General features: G+C 41.2%; 1 protein-coding gene across 1 annotated transcript in view; it reads left to right on the forward strand.

Annotated features, from left to right (window-relative positions):
- Nucleotides 1-18,949, forward strand: part of RNF175 (ring finger protein 175) — a gene marked incomplete at both ends in the record, with an annotated part of 79,219 nt that extends 60,270 nt beyond the window's left edge. Inside the window, 6 exon segments of the mRNA XM_079711013.1 lie at nt 1,460-1,580; nt 6,215-6,345; nt 9,374-9,392; nt 9,396-9,475; nt 18,830-18,831; nt 18,834-18,949. Of these exon segments, the coding sequence (XP_079567139.1) occupies nt 1,460-1,580; nt 6,215-6,345; nt 9,374-9,392; nt 9,396-9,475; nt 18,830-18,831; nt 18,834-18,949 (469 nt within the window).
- Nucleotides 18,950-19,069: the final 120 nt, after the last annotated feature.

Genomic DNA, 19,069 nt, shown 5'->3' on the forward strand with positions numbered 1-19,069 from the left:
AATATTTGTTTTTCTCTTTCTGACTTACTTCACTCTGTATGACAGTCTCTAGGTCCATCCACGTCTCTACAAATGACCCAATTTCATTCCTTTTTATGGCTGAGTAATATTCCATTGTATATATGTACCATATCTTCTTTATCCATTCGTCTGTCAATGGGCATTTAGGTTGCTTCCATGGCCTGGCTATTGTAAATAGTGTTGCAGTGAACATTGGGGTGCATGTGTCTTTTTGAATTATGGTTTTCTCTGGGTATATGCCCAATAGTGGGATTGCTGGGTCAAATGGTAATTCTGTTTTTAGTTTTTTAAGGAACCTCCATACTGTTCTCCATAGTGGCTGTATCAATTTACATTCTCACCAACAATGAGTGAGGGTTCCCTTTTCTCCACACCTTCTCCAGCATTTGTTGTTTGTAGATTTTCTGGTGATGCCCATTCTAACTGGTGTGAGGTGATACTAATCATTTACTTTTTAAAGAAACCTTTACCTTTAAAAAAGAAATAGGGGTTTCCATAGAGAATCCTAGTGCATTTGAAATATGATCCAACTTGCAAAAGGTTTTTTTTATTAACACACGGCAACCACGGCAGGGCAGCAAAGGGCCTCAAAATTTGCACTTAATTCCTGGTTTCATTTTGTACCAATTGTCATGTTAAGCAAATCATTTTTTCTAAGTCTCCGTTTTTTCAAAGGTAAATTGGGGATAATAATATCTATCTCAAATATTTTTAGGAAAGATAAAGTATTTGAAAGCATTCTGTAAAATCTAAGTTTGATAGCAGGGATTCTCAACCCTAGCTGCTGTCCCGACCTCACCTCAGGCCACTTAAATTACAGCCCCTGAAAGTGGGCTCGTGTATCAGTATATGTTTAAATCTCCCTCAGGTGATTGCAATCTACAGTTAGGGCTGAAAACCACTGGACTATTAAAGAGGTTCCTAATGTTAGTGGACCACTGCAATCACCTGGTGTCTGGAGAGCCTCCAAAAATATTGCTGCACAGGCCCCAACCCCAGAAAGCCTGATGTAATTGGCCCAGGGTGCAGCCTGGGGATGGAGGTTTTTACAAGCTGCCCAGGTTTTTCTACACGCAGCCAAGCTTGAGAACTGCTGGTTAGAGTTGGCTTGTCTCAGCACTGCAGTCCTAAGAAGCCTTTAAACACTCTCAATAATGACTTTGTCCACTTAGCCCTGAGTAGTAAAATTTGAATGGAATTGAGAGAATTTTAAAATCTTTCATTTAAAAAAAAAATTAAACAAATAAGTGGGGGGAAATATCACCAAGGCTCTGTTAGATACCATGGCAGGAAATACTGCATTGGCCAAAAAATTCGTTCGGGGTATTTGACCAAACCAAATGAACTTTTTGGCCAACCGAATACTTTCCAAGCTGCAGCCCTCATCCATCCCCACAAATGCCACATCCCTACTTCCCTTCACTGTTGTTTTCAATAGAATCAAGGCTAGAGATTCCATGGATTTGGGCATCGTGCCCTTGTTCTATGGCCTCTACTATGGAGTAATGGGGAGAGACTTTGCAGAGATCTGCTCAGATTACATGGCTTCTACTATAGGGGAAGCATTGCTTTCATTCTTTGAAATCATCTATGGTACATGGAGAAATGGTCTCATCTTACACATTTGCATCCATTTTCAAAAATAGATAAGTCTTTTTTGGTTCTGTCAGCCCAACTGCTCCCTGGATTCTCATGGCATCAGATTATCTGGAAGTAACCATGTCTAGCATACTCCAATTGCCAACATATAAAGGATTAGTAAAAATTCAGCGATAACAAAAACACTTGATCTCTGTTAATGCAAATAAAAGTCATATCTGATGCACATAAAACACTTTAGAATCAACCAATGCCTCAGAGTAATACTCATCATAAAGATATGATGTTATCATTATTATTATGCAGCAGTTATCATTATACAGCATTTGAAGAAGTAGAAGACAAAAAAGTGTGCTAAATGTATTCTAACTGTAATATTCTTCCCTGGAATTTAAAAAAATCCCTAATAGTTTTTTTTTAACTCTCTTAAAAATAAAACTCAGAATGGACATACTTTCTGGTTAGATGGATTCCAAATTCAGATATTAGGAGTATCCATCTGTGTCTAACACATGCACATCTCTTAAAAACTTGCATACTAAGGGCTCCAGGGAAGACCCAGTGGTTTCAGAAATTCCACATCTCTGCCCTCTACCAGTCTTTTGGTACACAGCCAGATGTAAAATGGAAAAACCAGTGTGAGTGGCAAGAGAAGAGTGAACTTCTGGACTGTTGTTCTCCCTCTCTTTATGGGACAGGACTGAGTAAACAAGACCTTGACTTCATCCCCCATCTCTGTAGGCTCCATCTTACTCCTTTCCTAGAGCCTGGAATCCAACTTCTATAGTGAAATTCTGGAATCGACCTGCCATGTGTAATCTCTGAGACAACAGCTTTTCTTATAAGGTTTAAGGTGAACACAGGAGGGAGCATTTTCACTCCTACTTCCTCCAACAAAAACCAGAGCCATCCCCCCTTTAAAAAATTCCCAAACTCTCTTGTGCTTGTTTAGGGACAGGAGAGGAAGAGAAGAGTTGTATGTCCTCTGTTCTCCAGTGGACCAGGAAGAAGAGACTTAACCTGGCAAGACAACCAAGTCTTTAAGCACCAACATCCTGGAGATTTCTCACCTGACCCCATCCCACCAGTCTTCAACATCTTGTCATCTCCTGTCATCCTCTTTCCAACCACCAGATACATAAAAACCCTTGCCTCAAGCCATTGGCACAGCCATCTTTGACTTAAACTGATGGTGTGTGTGTGTGTGTGTGTGTGTGTGTGTGTGTGCATGCACACATGTGACAGAGGTAAAGAGGAAGCAAAGGATGAGCACTCTCCATTCTCACCCCAGCGCCCAAGCCCCACACTAATTGTCAGACTCTGGGAGTGGAGCCAATGCATCTGCTTTGTTTTAAAAGCTCCCTAGGAAAAGGAATGAGCTATTAAGCCATGCCAAACTTGGATGAATTGTAAATATATATTGCTAAGTGAAAGAAGCCAGCCTGAAAAGGCTACATACTACACGATTCCACTTCTATGACAATTTGAAAAAGGTACAGCTATGGAGATGCTAAAGAGATCTGTGGTTGCCAGGGCGTTAGGGAGGGAGCAGGGTTGAATGTGTGAAGCACAGGTAATTTGTTAGGGTGGTGAAGTTATTCTGTATGATACTCTAATGGTGAATACGTGACACTATGCCTTTGTCAAAATCAACAGTATTTTATAGTGGAAAGGGTAAACCTTAATGTATGCCAATCTTAAAAAATCATTTAAGATGTCAGGGAATGCCAGGATAGAATGTAGACTGTGACAAAAGAGTTTAACTGTATTACAAATGTATGAAATAACCTCACTGAAGGGGGTGGGGAGAAAGTGCTGACCTAAGTCACTTTGAAATGAGTGGAGATCTAAGATTAAAAGCAAAAGGAAATATACATAAGCACTGTATGCTAGTTCATAAAGTAGTTTCCCTCAGGGCTATGGGTTAACAATTTTGATACCACTATACATGTATTCTGGAATTGGATTACCAAGTAAATGGAAGACCGATTGTGGGAGCTACATGTCTTACTCTCAGAAGCTTACATACAAGCAAGGAGAAAAAGCTAGAATTATCTATGTAGTAATGGATGAGTCAAAGTCATCAGTCTGAACTCATGTTTAGCTTAATGTATCTTAATGTAGATGATACATATAGAAATATTTATAGATATGTGTATACACATGGGTTAGTATATACAGACATATTTCCTTGCTCTGTCAGCTACGAAGCCATAGAAGCAATGACACACCGAGTCACACCGAGTACCCAGATCTTGGTTTCTAATACCATTCTATAATAAGGGGAAGCAGTGTTTCTTGGAAAAATGGCTGACTCTGATCTTGGCAGGGAATATACAATATGAGCCTGGAGTATATTGTAGTGTCAGAAAGTAAGGAAGTGCTCAAAAAAAAACCCACACAAGACAAAACCCACAATGATGGGGATATGTCAAAAAGACACAGAAGCCAACTGAAAGAGATCCCAATGGCCAAAGCTGAAACAATTTGAGCAACACAATAGTAGATAGTAGTAGTAGTAATAGTATTGGGTTATAACTCAAAGTATAGAATAAATATCCATGAGTCCATAGTGACATAAATAAATGATTGGATAGATAAATTAAATAAATAAATAAATAGATAGATAGATAAATAGAGGAGAATAGACAAATCTCCTATGTAGAAGAATTCCACATAATTTATGTAGATATTCCACCCTTAAGAAGGTTGTGTGGTTAAATGTTATATGTCAACTTGACTAGGCTCTGGTGTCCAGTTGTTTGATCAAACACCAGTCTACGTGTTGCTTTGAATGCATTTTGTAGATATGATTAACTTTAAGGGAAAGAAAATACCCTTGAAAATATGGATGGGTCTTAGCCAATCAGTCGAAGGCCTTAAGGGCAAAAACTGAAGTTTCCTAGAGAAGAAGGAATACTGCCTTAAGTCTGAAATAACTCTTTGCAGAGTTTACAGCCTGCTAGCCTGCCCTCCAGGTTTCAGACTTCCCAGCCCCAAGTCTTTAAAATGAGTCTCTCTCTCCCTCTCCCTCCCTCCCTGCCCTCCCTCCCTCTGTCTCTCCCTCCCTCTCTCTCTCTCTCTCTCTCTCCACACACACACACTCATGCATATCCTATCAGTTCCATTTCTCTGGAGAACGCTGACTAATACAGAGGTGGAGCATAACTTATAACTTCCCACTCCTTAAGTGTGGGCTGCTCATGGTGATGATGATTTCCTTCCAAAGAGTACAGTATAAAAAGAAGTAAAAGAACGAGTAGCTTGGGCTTCCCTGGTGGCGCAGTGGTTGGGAGTCCGCCTGCCGATGCAGGGGACACGGGTTCGTGCCCTGGTCTGGGAAGATCCCACATGCCGTGGAGCGGCTGGGCCCGTGAGCCATGGCCGCTGAGCCTGCGCGTCCAGAGCCCGTGCTCCACAACAGGAGAGGCCACAACACTGAGAGGCCCGCATATAGCAAAAAAAAAAAAAAAAAAAAAAAAGAACGAGTAGCTTTATAGTGGAGAAATTTGACAACCACTACCTCAGCCTAGGTGATCAAGGTCAACATCAACAGTGACGTCATGTTGACTGCATGTACCCTTGCTACAGTGTGGTAAGAATGGCACTTCACCTCTGTTATCTTCCTCCCTAAAACCATAACCCCAGCGTAATCAAGAGAATAAACATCAGCTAAATTCCAATTGAAGGACATTCTACAAAATACCTGCCTCCAAAACTGTCAAAGTCAGAAAAAAAACAAAGTCTGAGAAACTGCCAAAGCCAAGAGGAGCCTAAGGAGACACGAAAATTAATGGTATCCTAGGTGGGGTTTTGAAATAAAATAAGGACATTAAGGGAAAATCAAGTAATCTGAATAAAGTATAAACTTTATTTCATAATAATGTATCAATGTTGGCTCATTAATTGTGACAAATGTACCATACTGATGTAAGATGTTACTGATAGGGGAAACTTGGTATGGGAACTCTGTACTATCTTCATATCTTTAAGTTTAAAGCTATTATAAAATAAATATTTTATTTTTAAAAAAGCTTCTGAGACATTCTAATGTGCTGCTAATGTTGAGAATCACTCCTCATCCGCAGCCCTGGGGAGACGCAGTGTCTTAAATTAGGGTTCTGGATGCATTGCCTTCTAATGGGATTAGTCTGTGTGCTCCGTATAATCACTTGGGATTATATTAAAATTTTAATTACATTAAAATTAATTAAAAGATACATAGATGCCTGGGTTTACTCCAGATCTATGAATCAGAGTCTCCAGGAAAATAAAGGGAAGGGTCAGGCTCTGGGTGAGCTGAAAAAGCTTCCCGTGTGAGTCTGAACTTACAGCTCTGGATAAAAACTGTTCCTCTCAAAGGATTCCTTGGTGGGGAGGTTAGGTAGTTATAATTAGCGATGTGCTTTGGGTCCATTTGGGGTTCAGCGGGGTTTTGCCTAGAAACCTTTACCCCACAGTAGCATTGTCCCTATGGGAAAAAGTGTTTCAAGTTCTAAACCAACAGAGAAACAGTAAAGACTATGTTCCCAAGCCTGGCAGTGGCTTCCCTGTGCTCCGAGAATGGTGGTGCTCTGGGCCTTTCCTCCAACAGTTCTACAGAGTCAGTGGGATGCCCACCAGGAGCTTGTCAGACAACATCTGTGCCACCTGTGGGCAGATCATCGTGGTGCTCAATGAAGAAGGACTCACTGAAAACACTTACCAGCTTTCGTGCAAGCATGTGTATCCTTTCCACGGGAGACCCTTTGGTCTTCATCAAGCCAGTGCCAGGAGGCAATTTTTAGATAATCTGTGTCAGACGTGGAAGATAGCCAGTCAGGGAAGATTGTCTCATCACTTCCTTCCTTCCTTTCCTCCCCTTACCCCCACCCTCTGCCTTGCTTAATGCTCATACCCAAACCCCAAGCCTTTATCCTCCCACTCATCTTTTTTTGAGACTTTCTGGGAATCCCTGCTGAATAATGAACTGCTCTTAATTAGCAGGAGGTGAACCTCCTCCCCATCCAGTAACTTCTTTTTTTTAAAGGAATCTTTATGCCACACAGACAGGAGGGCTGCAGCATCTGTGCAGAGGCTGGCTGGGAAAGCTGGCAAAGCTATAAGCGAACAGGTAGCCAAGAAGGACAAGAGAAAGAAAGGGTTGGGGAGTGAAAAACAGAGTGAAGTTTCAGGTGCAGGGAGGAACTCAGGACTCTCCAGGTGGAGCCTGTGTCTGAGTCTCAGAGGAACAAGAATGACAAAGTGGTGTTCTTTGCCTGGAAATAATCCTTAGGAACCTGCTTGTGTCAACAGTGGTGATGGGGGAAGCCAAGTATCAGCTTTGGTCTCGAAAAGAGGATAACGTCATAGGCAGCAGGACACCTTAAGATACACAAGGAGGGACCAAAACGTGAGCATCCAATTCTTGGACTATTTGGTTCCTCTGCCTATGGGCTGTACCCCAAATCGCTATCTACTGGCTGAGGGATCTTTAGGTATTAGGGACCAGACCAGCCTGGGCCTGGAAACCAGCATCCTCTGGGACTCCAGTAACCATGAGGAAGATCTCCACTGTGCTGAAAGATGCTGAGGTCAAGAGCCCAGCATCCTGCCCTGCCTGAGCAAGTAACTCTGGATAGCAGAGTTGTGTTTGCATTGGCCAACAATCAGTATTTTAATTGTTTTTTTAAGAGAGGGAAAAGAAGGCATCGTTTATCTTTATTTTATAGTACAATATCAATTTTATAATATTGCTATGCACTCAGTTCAAAGCTCTGGCATTATGAGGTGGTTAAACCATCTGTCTTTTTCCTCTGAAGCCCACCTAACTCAATCAGTAATACCCTAGATGTGCAGCACTCATGATTTGATTCTGTTTAATCTGGACAGATTCCATTTATTCAATCCTGAGAGTCAAAAACTGGACCAAATGCATCTGAAATGTATTATTCCAACATTTAAGTCTTAACATTTTAAGGTGAGAAACACGAAGATACTCCATGTGGAAGTCTATGTGGTTTCTCAGTGTGATACTTTTCCCAAAAAAACTATCATTCTTAGTAGAAATTTTCCAAGTCTGGTCCTAGTTTTAAATACGATTTACTTTTCAAATGTTGGAACAGAGCCCCTTCTGCCATTTGCAAGTGGAAGTATTTTCTCTCTCTTCACCTTTAAAAGCCCTTAGGGATTGTTGTACACGTGTGCATATGTAATCGAAAATGCAGTCACCTTTAAATTTGCTTTGCAGGGAGTATTATTAATGCTCCATTTTAGCATGAGTCATATTAACAAGGAGTGGGCAAACCGGAATCATATTAACAAGGGGGCAGGAATCTGAGTCTTGCTCTGCGGCAATTCTGCCAGTGTGGAAGCTTTGCAGATGAGATTTTGAAGATAAAAGAGAATATTAAAGAGGAGATGGACATTTCGATGCTGGCTCGATGACCCCTGAACTCCATACCTATCTGGAAGATGGGGCTGTACTCCAGCCCTTTTGAATGAAGAGCTGTATGGGTTTTGATTCAGAATCTTTGTTATAACACACTGTATGTTAACCCAAGCATGTTGCAAAAGTGACCCCTACGCCAAGAACATAAAAGAGTGGGAACCCTTAGTTGCACACAGATCTAATATTGAGGAATCATCTACATGGCCTTGACTTGCCTCCACCTTCATACCCTCCGTCTGTTAGAGAGGGAACATCATTGTTGTTCACACAGGTGCATAGCAGGCCAGAGAGAACATCGTGTGATCTTGATCCAGAAAGCCACACTGGGGTCAACGACTATAGAAATAAATCAACATGATGGATCTCATTATAGTTAATCATTTTACCCAAATCTATAAGCTGTGGAACCTGGGGGAAATAAATTTGCAAAAGTAATCGGTTTTGAATGATTCATTCAAATATATGTTCAATAAATAGGCCCTTAGGCACTGCTTAAGGTGCTGAGCACAGAGATGAATGAGTCATGGTCCCACAGGTAACATATTGCCCAGGAGAGACATGTAAATACACAGAAAGTCATGGCACAGAGTGACTTGTGCTCTGTAAGACTCCGTCCCTGGTGCTGCAGAAAAACATACAGTTCACTGGCAATTTTGGGGCCAAAGGGTCAAACTTTCTAGACAAGGGGTTGTATACAACTGAATCTGTAAATGCCTAGAGTTTTCGATGTTCATTATAGGTTTATATTCTATTAAAAATAACTGGCCCCTTATCAGTAATAAAAAGTTGAGAAAAAACTTATGAAGCTAACAGAAATATTTGTACAAATTCTTGCCCACAAATAATTTAAACTTGTCTAGCGCCTAAGACAAGTCTGGTTACATACATAGTAGGTAGTGAGGAGGTGCACAAAAAGCTGAATGGAGAGATGTTACGGTAAACACAGAAAAATGCATGATAAGCGAGACAGAGAAATACAATGATATGTTTACGTAAGACATTCCTGTAAAAAAGCATGTCCACATTCTTTATCTAATTTAATCACAAGAATCGAGTGAGGTAAGAACACGTAAGGCCAAGAAGATCAGTAAATTCCTCAGGGTCATAAGCTATTGCAGCTCTGACTCCAGGCTCCTCTGGGACTTGGTGGTTCCCTTGTCCTGCAGAATCTCCCTAACAGAGTGATGGACACAACTGAGTCATAACCGAGAGCCATTCCCACCTCCACCACTCCGCCCTACAGGTGGGATCACTTCCATTACATCATGATGAAGCAGACCTTGCCCTTTAATATCCAGAAGCTTCCCTAACAAGATCCCTAAGGTTTCATGAATTCTGCATCTGAGGTTGGTGTATTGTTGGTAAAAAGCAGACGTGCCCTTACTGCAAAGAGACGGTCGATTTGAAGAGGATGATCAATAACCCGTATCCTTTTTTATAAAGTTATGAAATATTATCTTAAATGTTTTTCTGGTGATGTATTCTTTAAACTTTCCTTATCTTCATTATAGGTACAGCAGAAAACATTCTGTTCTCCCTAACCACCTATTTCAAAACAACTTTCTGGTTTCTTTTCTCCCCTGTGCCTACATTACCATTCTAGTTAGGAAGTTAAATGCCAAAAAGATACATTCTACTCTTTATATTCCACATATTCCACTATTAGGGCTTTAGTGGAAATGTGATGGGACATTACAAAAGATAGGTGAATATATGGAAGGAAAAGATAGGTAGGTAGGTAGACAGAGAGATAGACATAGATATAGATAGATAGATAATAGATAGATAGGCAAACAGATAGAGAGATGATAGGTAACACGTGGATGGGACGAGTGGGTGGGGAGACAAATAGATTAGAATTGAAATTGTAAAGACCCCAAACGTGAGCTAGAATAGAAAAGTATTTTGAAGGTGTACCAAATTGTTTTATTTCCAGACATGAGTAGGGGTTTTTTCCCCTGACTATTGGCTTTTTTAATTCCTTGCTACAGCTCATCTTTTCTTAGGCTAACCTAAGTAATAATAATATTGAAAGGAGTGAAGACCTACTACAGATTTGCTCGACAAATGGCAGCAAAAGGATTTTTATAGACAGCAGGGATCCCCAACTGAATAAACCCAAATCTCCTTAAGGTCACAGGAAGGGAACGTCCCCATCCAGAGCTGACTACAAGCCCTCAACCCCCCACTGGCCCAAGACCATCGTGTATATCTTCCAGGGGCGTAAATGGAACTAAAACCTATCCCCCCTTAAGCAGAAGAGCACTGAGGGGATGGTTTCCGCCTGCCAAGTACTCGCTCTTCTCCTAAGTGACAGCCTTGCTGTTCCTCCTGAGTTCCAGTCACCTGCGTTCACAGTGCTAACGGAGACCCCCACCCTGCTCCCTGCCCCGCCGACTCTTCAAACCCTAAGTGTTTAGTTTGAACCGGCAGCGTTGGCAGCAACGCCCCCATCTCTGGGGACTGCGAACCAAGGAACGACTTGCAAGCAGGGCAGTGGAGGAGGCAGCGTGCGTGGGCCCCTGGATCTCAGCAGAGAGCACCCTCTGCGGCCGCCAGCTCCCGTCCCAGGCCTGGCCTTCCTCGCAGAGCCCGTGCGAGGCGGGCACAGGCGAGGCTGACGGCCCGTCATGTGCCTTCCTCCCCTCCACTCATCGTAACACGAGTCCAGAACAGCTTTTGGTTAATAACTTACTCATGAAACTGCAGTACATAAATCTGTGTTATAAAATTGGTGGTATGATCATAAACGTCACCTTAACCATCATTTAAATAACAAAGGACAATTGGTTTCTCTGAGAGGAAGAAATGATCTTGAGAGAAGAAACGTTTGAATACTACATGTACTCTTTTTTTCTCCCTATGAGATACAGAACTTTATTTCTGAATGTAACATCCTAACAACAATCGTCATTCTTCTAAGGCAGCTAAAGAAATACATGTACTCTTTATTGAGACTCAGTGTAAGAGAAAAGCTACATGTGAAAAATCTGCCTTTCTGTGTGGAACATTGCTAACAGAGATACCAGGTATTAAGTTCCCTTAGTACAATTTATCAAAGATACCAGGATAACGTACGTATTATCTATGAACTAATGTTTTCCTTTGTAATATACAATGAGTTCCCTCCGATGAGCTGAAGGCAGGAGAACCCAGAGCTGTTTTTGCTCATGACGGTAGTTCCCATTATTCTTGGTTCTCCACTGTAAGCATTCCCCGCTTTCCTCTTTCTTTTAGTATGTGACCCTTGCCTTTTATTCTTGCTTGGGATTATGATATTTGCGGATTTTAACGTGGATGGATTCGATTTATTTTTGGAAATTCGGTGTAGTGTAAATGACAATGACTCTGCTACATGGCTGTAGGTAGAGCAACCTACTTAACTGAGATTCAGCTCGGAGCGCACATGCTTTTTTTTTTTTAACATCTTTATTGGAGTATAACTGCTTTACAATGGTGTGTTACTTTCTGCTTTATAACAAAGTGAATCAGTTATACATATACATATATCCCTATATCTCTTCCCTCTTGCGTCTCCCTCCCTCCCACCCTCCCTATCCCACCGCTCCAGGTGGTCACAAAGCACCGAGCTGACCTCCCTGTGCTCTGCAGCTGCTTCCCACTAGCTATCTATTTTACATTTGGTAGTGTATATATGTCCATGCCACTCTCTCACTTTGTCCCAGCTTACCCTTCCCTCTTTCCGTATCCTCAAGTCCATTCTCTAGTAGGTCTACATCTTTATTCCCATCTTGCCCCTAAGTTCTTCATGACCATCTTTTGGTTTGTTTTTTAGACTCCATATATATGTGTTAGCATACAGTACTTGTTTTCTTCTTTCTAACTTACTTCACTCTGTATGACAAACTCTAGTCCATCCACCTGACTACAGATAACTCAATTTCGTTTCTTTTTATGGCTGAGTAACATTCCATTGTATATATGTGCCACATCTTCTTTATCCATTCACCTCTTGATGGACACTTAGGTTGCTTCCATGTCTTGGTTATTGTAAATAAAGCTGCAATGAACATTGTGCTACATGACTCTTTTTTGAATTATGGTTTTCTTAGGGTATATGCCCAGTAGTGGGATTGCTGGGTCATAGGGTAGTTCTATTTGTAATTTTTTAAGGAACCTCCATACTGTTCTCCATAGTGGCTGTATCAATTTACATTCCCACCAACAGTGCAAGAGTGTTCCCTTTTCTCCACACCCTCTCCAGCATTTCTTGCTTGTAGATTTTTTGATGATGGCCATTCTGACTTGTGTGAGGTGATACCTCACTGAAGTTTTGATTTGCATTTCTCGAAAAATTAGTGGTCTTGAGCATTCTTTCATGTGTTTGCTGGCTATCTGTACATCTTCTTTGGAGAAATGTCTATTTAGGTCTCTGCCCATTTTTGGATTGGGTTGTTTATTTTTTTGATATTGAGCTGCATGAGCTGCTTGTAAATTTTGGAGATTAATACTTCATCAGTTGCTTCATTTGCAAATATTTTCTCCCATTCTGAGGGTTGTCTTTTGATCTTGTTTATGGTTTCCTTTGCTGCGCAAAAGGTTTAAGTTACAATAGGTTCCATTTGTTTATTTTTGTTTTTATTTCCAATTCTCTAGGAGTTGGGTCAAAAAGGATCTTGCTGTGATTTATGTCATAGAGTGTTCTGCCTATGTTTTCCGCTAAGAGTTTCATCGTGTCTGGCCTAACATTTAGGTCTTTAATCCATTTTGAGTTTATTTCTGTATATGGTGTTAGGAAGCCTTCTAATTTCATTCTTTTATATGTAGCTGTCCAGTTTTCCCAACACCGCTTATTGAAGACGCTGTCTTTTCTCCATTGTATATTCTTGCTTTATTTATGAAGATAAGGTGACCATATGTGCGTGGGTTTATCTCTGGGCTTTCTATCCTGTTCCATTGATCTATATTTCTGTTTTTGTGCCAGTACCATACTGTCTTGATTATGGTAGCTTTGTAGTATAGTCTGAAGTCCAAGAGCCTGATGCCTCCAGCTCCGTTTTTCTTTCTCAAGATTGCTTTGGCTATTCGGGGTCTTTTGTGTTTCCATACAAATGGTGAAATTTTTTGTTCTAGTTCTGTGAAAAATGCCAGTGGTAGTTTGATAGGGATTGCATTGAATCTGCAGATTGCTTTGGGTAGTAGAGTCATTTTCACAATGTTGATTCTTCCAATCCAAGAACATGGTATATCTCTCCATCTATTTGTATCATCTTTAATTTCTTTCATCAGTGTCTTATAATTTTCTGCATACAGGTCTTTTGTCTCCTTAAGTAGGTTTATTCTTAGATATTTGATTCTTTTTATTGCAGTGGTAAATGGGAGTGTTTTCCTAATTTCACTTTCAGATTTTTCATCATTAGTGTATAGGAATGCCAGAAATTTCTGTGCATTAATTTTGTATCCTGCTACTTTACCAAATTCATTGATTAGCTCTAGTAGTTTTCTGGTAGCATCTTTAGGATTCTCTATGTATAGTATCATGTCATCTGCAAACAGTGACAGCTTTATTTCTTCTTTTCCAATTTGGATTCCTTTTATTTTTTTCTTCTCTGATTGATATGGCTAAAACTTCCAAAACTATGTTGAATAATAGTGGTAAGAATGGGCAACCTTGTCTTGCTCCTGATCTTAGTGGAAATGGTTTCACTTTTTCACCATTGAGGACGATATTGGCTGTGGGTTTGTCATATGTGACCTTTATTATGTTCAGATACGATCCCTCTATGCCTACTTTCTGGAGGGTTTGTATCATAAATCAGTATTGAATTTTGTCAAAACCTTTCTCTGCATCTATTGAGATGATCAGATGGTTTTTCTCCTTCAATTTGTTAATATTGTGTATCACATTGATTTGCGTATATTGAAGAATGCTTGCATTCCTGGGATAAACCCCACTTGATCATAATGTATGATCCTTTTAGTGTGCTGTTGGATTCTGTTTGCTAGTATTTTGTTGAGGATTTTTGCATCTATGTTCATCAGTGATATTGGCCTGTAGTTTTCTTTCTTTGTGACATCCTTGCCTGGTTTTGGTATCAAGGTGATGGTGGCCTCGTAGAATGAGTTTGGGAGTGTTCCTCCCTCTGCTATATTTTGGAAGAGTTTGAGAAGGATAGGTGTTAGCTCTTCTCTAAATGTTTGATAGAATTCTCCTGTGAAGCCATCTGGTCCTGGGCTTTTGTTTGTTGGAAGATTTTTAATCACAGTTTCAATTTCAGTGCTTGTCATTGGTCTGTTCATAGTTTCTATTTCTTCCTGGTTCAGTCTCGGAAGGTTGTGCATTTCTAAGAATTTGTCCATTTCTTCCAGGTTGTCCATTTTATTGGCATAGAGTTGCTTGTAGAAATCTCTCGTGATCCTTTGTATTTCTGCAATGTCAGTTGTTACTTCTCCTTTTTCATTTCTAATTCTATTGATTTGACTCATCTCCCTTTTTTTCTTGATAAGTGTGCCTAGTGGTTTATCAATTTTGTTTATCTTCTCAAAGAACCAGCTTTTAGTTTTATTGATCTTTGCTATCATTTCCTTCCTTTCTTTTTCATTTATTTCTGATCTGATCTTTATGATTTCTTTCCTTCTGCTAACTTTGGGGGTTTTTTATTCTTCTTTCTCTAATTGCTTTAGGTGTAAGGGTAGGTTGTTTATTTGAGATGTTTCGTGTTTCTTAGGTAGGCTTGTATAGCTATAAACTTCCCTCTTAGAACTGCTTCTGCTGCATCCCATAGGTTTTGGGTCATTGTGTTTTCATTGTCATTTGATTCTAGGTATTTTTTCATTTCCTCTTTGATTTCTTCAGTGGCCTCTTGATTATTAAGTAGTGTGTTGTTTAGCCTCCATGTGTTTGTATTTCTTACAGATTTTTTCCTGTAATTGATATCTAGTCTCATAGTGCTGTGGTCGGAAAAGATACTTGATATGATTTCAATTTTCTTAAATTTATCAAGGCTTGATTTGTGACCCACGATATGACCTATCTTGGAGAATGTTCCATGAGCACTTGAGAAGAATGTGTATTCTGTTGATTTTGGATGGAATGTCCTAGAAATATCAATTAAGTCCATCTTGTTTAATGTATCATTTAAAGCTTGTGTTTCCTTATTTATTTTCATTGTGGATGATCCATCCATTGCTGAAAGTGGGGTGTTAAAGTCCCCTACTATGATTGTGTTACTGTCGATTTCCCCTTTTATGGCTGTTTGTATTTGCCTTATGTATTGAGGTGCTTCTATGTTGGGTGCATAAATATTTACAATTGTTATATCTTCTTCTTGGATTGATCCCTTTATCATTTTGTAGTGTCCTTCTTTGTCTCTTGTAATAGTCTTTATTTTAAATTCTATTTTGTCTGATATGAGAATTGCTACTCCAGCTTTCTTTTGCTTTCCACTTGCATGGAATATCTTTTTCCATCCCCACACTTTCAGTCTGTATGTGTCCCTAGGTCTGAAGTGCGTCTGTTGTAGACAGCATATATATGGGTCCTGTTTTTGGATCCATTCAGCCAGTCTAAGTCTTTTGGTTGGAGCATTTAATCCATTTACATTTAAGGTAATTATTGATATGTATGTTCCTATTACCATTTTCTTAATTGTTTCCGGTTTATTATTGTAGCTCTTTTCCTTCTCTTGTGTTTCCTGCCTAGAGAAGTTCCTTTAGCATTTGTTGTAAAGCTGGTTTGCTGGTGCTGAATTCTGTTAGCTTTTGCTTGTCTGTAAAGCTTTTAATTTCTCCATCAAATCTGAATGAGATCCTTGCTGGTTAGAGTAATCTTGGTTTTAGGTTTTTCTCCTTCATCACTTTAAATATGTCCTGCCACTCCCTTCTGGCTTGCAGAGTTTCTGCTGAAAGATCAGCTGTTAACCTTATGTGGATTCCCTTATGTGTTACTTGTTGTTTTTCCCTTTCTGCTTTTAGTATTTCTTCTTTTTTTTTTTTTTTTTTTTTTTGCGGTACGCAGGCCTCTCACTGTTGTGGCCTCTCCTGTTGCAGAGCACAGGCTCTGGATGCACAGGTTCAGCAGCCATGGCTCATGGGCCCAACCGCTCCATAGCATGTGGGTTCCTCCTGGACCGGGGCACGAACCCACGTCCCCTACATCAGCAGGAGGACTCTTAACCACTGTGCCACCAGGGAAGCCCTGTATTTAATTTTTAATAGTTTGAGTCATATGTGTCTTGGTGTGTTTCTCCTTGGATTTATCCTGTATGGGATTCTCTGTGCTTCCTGGACGTGATTAACTATTTCCTTTCCCATGTTAGGGAAGTTTTCAACTATAATCTCTTCAAATATTTTCTCAGTCCCTTTCATTTTCTCTTCTCCTCTGGGACCCCTATAAATCGAATGTTCCCATGTTTAATGTTGTCCCAGAGGTCTCTGAGTCTGTCCTCAATTCTTTTCATTCTTTTTTCTTTATTCTGCTCTGCAGTAGTTATTTCCACTATTTTATCTTCCAGGTCACTTATCTGTTCTTCTGCCTCAGTTATTTTGCTATTGATCCCTTCTAGAGAATTTTTAATTTCATTTATTTTGTTGTTCATCTCTGTTTGTTTGCTCTTCAGTTCTTCTAGGTCCTTTTTAAACGTTTCTTGTATTTCCAAGATTTTGTATCATCTTTACTATTCTATTTCCAAGATTTTGTATCATCTTTACTATCATTATTCTGAATTCCTTTTTCAGGTAGACTGCCTATTTCCTCTTCATTTGTTAGGTCTGGCTGGGTTTTGCCTTACTCCTTCATCTGCTGTGTGGTTTTCTGTCTTCTAATTTTGCTTAACTTACTGTTTGGGGTCTCCTTTTCGCAGGCTGCAGGTTCATAGTTTCCGTTGTTTTTGGTATCTGTCCCCAGTGGCTAAGGTTGTTTCAGTGGGTTGTGTAGGCTTCCTGGTGGAGGGGACTAGTGCCTGTGTTCTGGGGGATGAGGCTGAAGCTTGTCTTTCTGGTGGGCAGGTCCACATCTTGTGGTGCATTTTGGGTTGTCTGTGGCCTTATTATGATTTTAGGCAGCCTCTGTGCTAATGGATGGGGTTGTGTTCCTATCTTCTAGTTGTTTGGCCAAGGGTGTCCAGCACTGGAGCTTGCTGGTCATTGAGTGGAGTAGGGTCTTGGCATTGAGATGGAGATGTCTGGGCGATTTTCACCGTTTGATATTACGTGGAGCTGGGAGGTCTCTTGCGGATGAATGTCCTGAACTTGGCTCTCCCACCTGAGAGGCACAGTCCTGATGCCTGGCTGGAGCACCAAGAGCCTGTCATCCACATGGCTCAGAATAAAAGGGAGAAAAAGAAAGAAAGAAAGAAAGAAAGAAGATAAAATAAAATTAAATTTAATTTAATTTAAGTTATTAAAATAAAAATTATTTTTAAAAAAAATTTAAGTATTAAAAAAAAAGAAAGGAGTGAGCAACCAAACCAAAAAACAAATCCACCAATGATAACAAGGGCTAAAAACTATACTAAAAACAAAACAAAACTAAAAAAGACAAACAGACTGAACCCTAGGACAAATGGTAAAAGCAAAGCTATACAGACAAAATCACACACAGAAGCATACACATACACACTCACAAAAAGAGCAAAAGGGAAAAAATATATATATCGTTGCTCCCAAAGTCCACCTCCTCTATTTGGGATGATTCGTTGTCTATTCAGGCATTCCACAGATGCAGGGTACCTCAAGTTGATTATGGAGATTTAATCTGCTGCTCCTGAGGCTGCTAGGAGAGATTTCCCTTTCTCTTCTTTGTTCGCACAGCTCCTGGGGTTCAGCTTTGGATGTGGACCCGCCTCTGCGTGTAGGTCGCCGGAGGGCGTCTGTTCTTTGCTCAGACAGGACGGGGTTAAAGGAGCAGCTGATTCGGGGGCTCTGGCTCACTCAGGCCGGGGGGAGGGAGGGGTATGGATGCGGGGCAAGCCTGCGGCAGCAGAGCCCAGCGTGATGTTGCAACAGCCTGAGGCACGCTGTGCATCCTCCTGGGGAAGTTGTCCCTGGATCACAGGACCCTGGCAGTGGCGGGCTGCAGAGGCTCCAGGGAGGGGAGGTGTGGATAGTGAGCTGTGCTTGCACACAGGCTTCTTGGTGGTGGCAGCAGCAGCCCCAGCGTCCCACGCCCATCTCTGGGGTCCGCGCTTTTAGCCGTGGCTCGCGCCCGTCTCTGGAGCTCCTTTAAGCAGCGCTCTTAATCCCCTCTCCTCGCGCACCAGAAAACACAGAGGCAAGAAGAAGTGTCTTGCCTCTTCGGCAGGTCCATACTTTTCCCCGGACTCCCTCCCGGACAGCCGTGGTGCACTAACCCCTTCAGTCTGTGTTCACGCCGCCAGCCCCAGTCCCCTCCCTGGGATCTGACCTCACCAGCTCTCGGGCTGGTGTGTGCCTGAGGGCACCGATCCTCTGTGCGGGAATCTCTCCACTTTGCCCTCCGCACCCCTGTTGCTGCGCTCTCCTCCGCTACTCCGAAGCTTTCCGCCCCCTCCCCCCGCAGTCTCCGCCAGTGAAGGGGCTCCTAGTGTGTGGAAACCTTTCCTCCTTCACAGCTCCCTCCCACTGGTGCGGGTCCCGTCCCTATCCTTTTGTCTCTGTTTCTTCTTTTTTCTTTTGTCCTACCCAGGTATGTGGGGAGTTTCTTGCCTTTTGGGGGGTCTGAGGTCTTCTGTCAGCATTCAGTAGGTGTTCTGTAGGAGTTGTTCCACGTGTAGATGTATTTCTGATGTATTTGTGGGGAGGAAGGTGATCTCCGCCTCTTACTCTTCTGCCGTCTTGAAGCTCCTCCACACACACTTTTCATATGGACAAATCCCGGGCTGGCTTCATTGTCTGGTGGCCTGGCAACCCGTGGCGATAGGAATCGTCCAAGGCATTAATTATTCACTAGGGCTGGAGTAGCATGGCACACCTAACCCGGAAGCAATGTATTGCATGTTGAAATATTTTCTAATCCTTAATCCTACATTTAATATTGATATTCTTTTCTAATTTTAGAGATGACCCCAAGAATTTAGAGAA

This window comes from Hyperoodon ampullatus, assembly GCF_949752795.1.
Source record: "Hyperoodon ampullatus genome assembly, chromosome: 1".
Lineage (NCBI taxonomy): Eukaryota > Metazoa > Chordata > Mammalia > Artiodactyla > Ziphiidae > Hyperoodon > Hyperoodon ampullatus.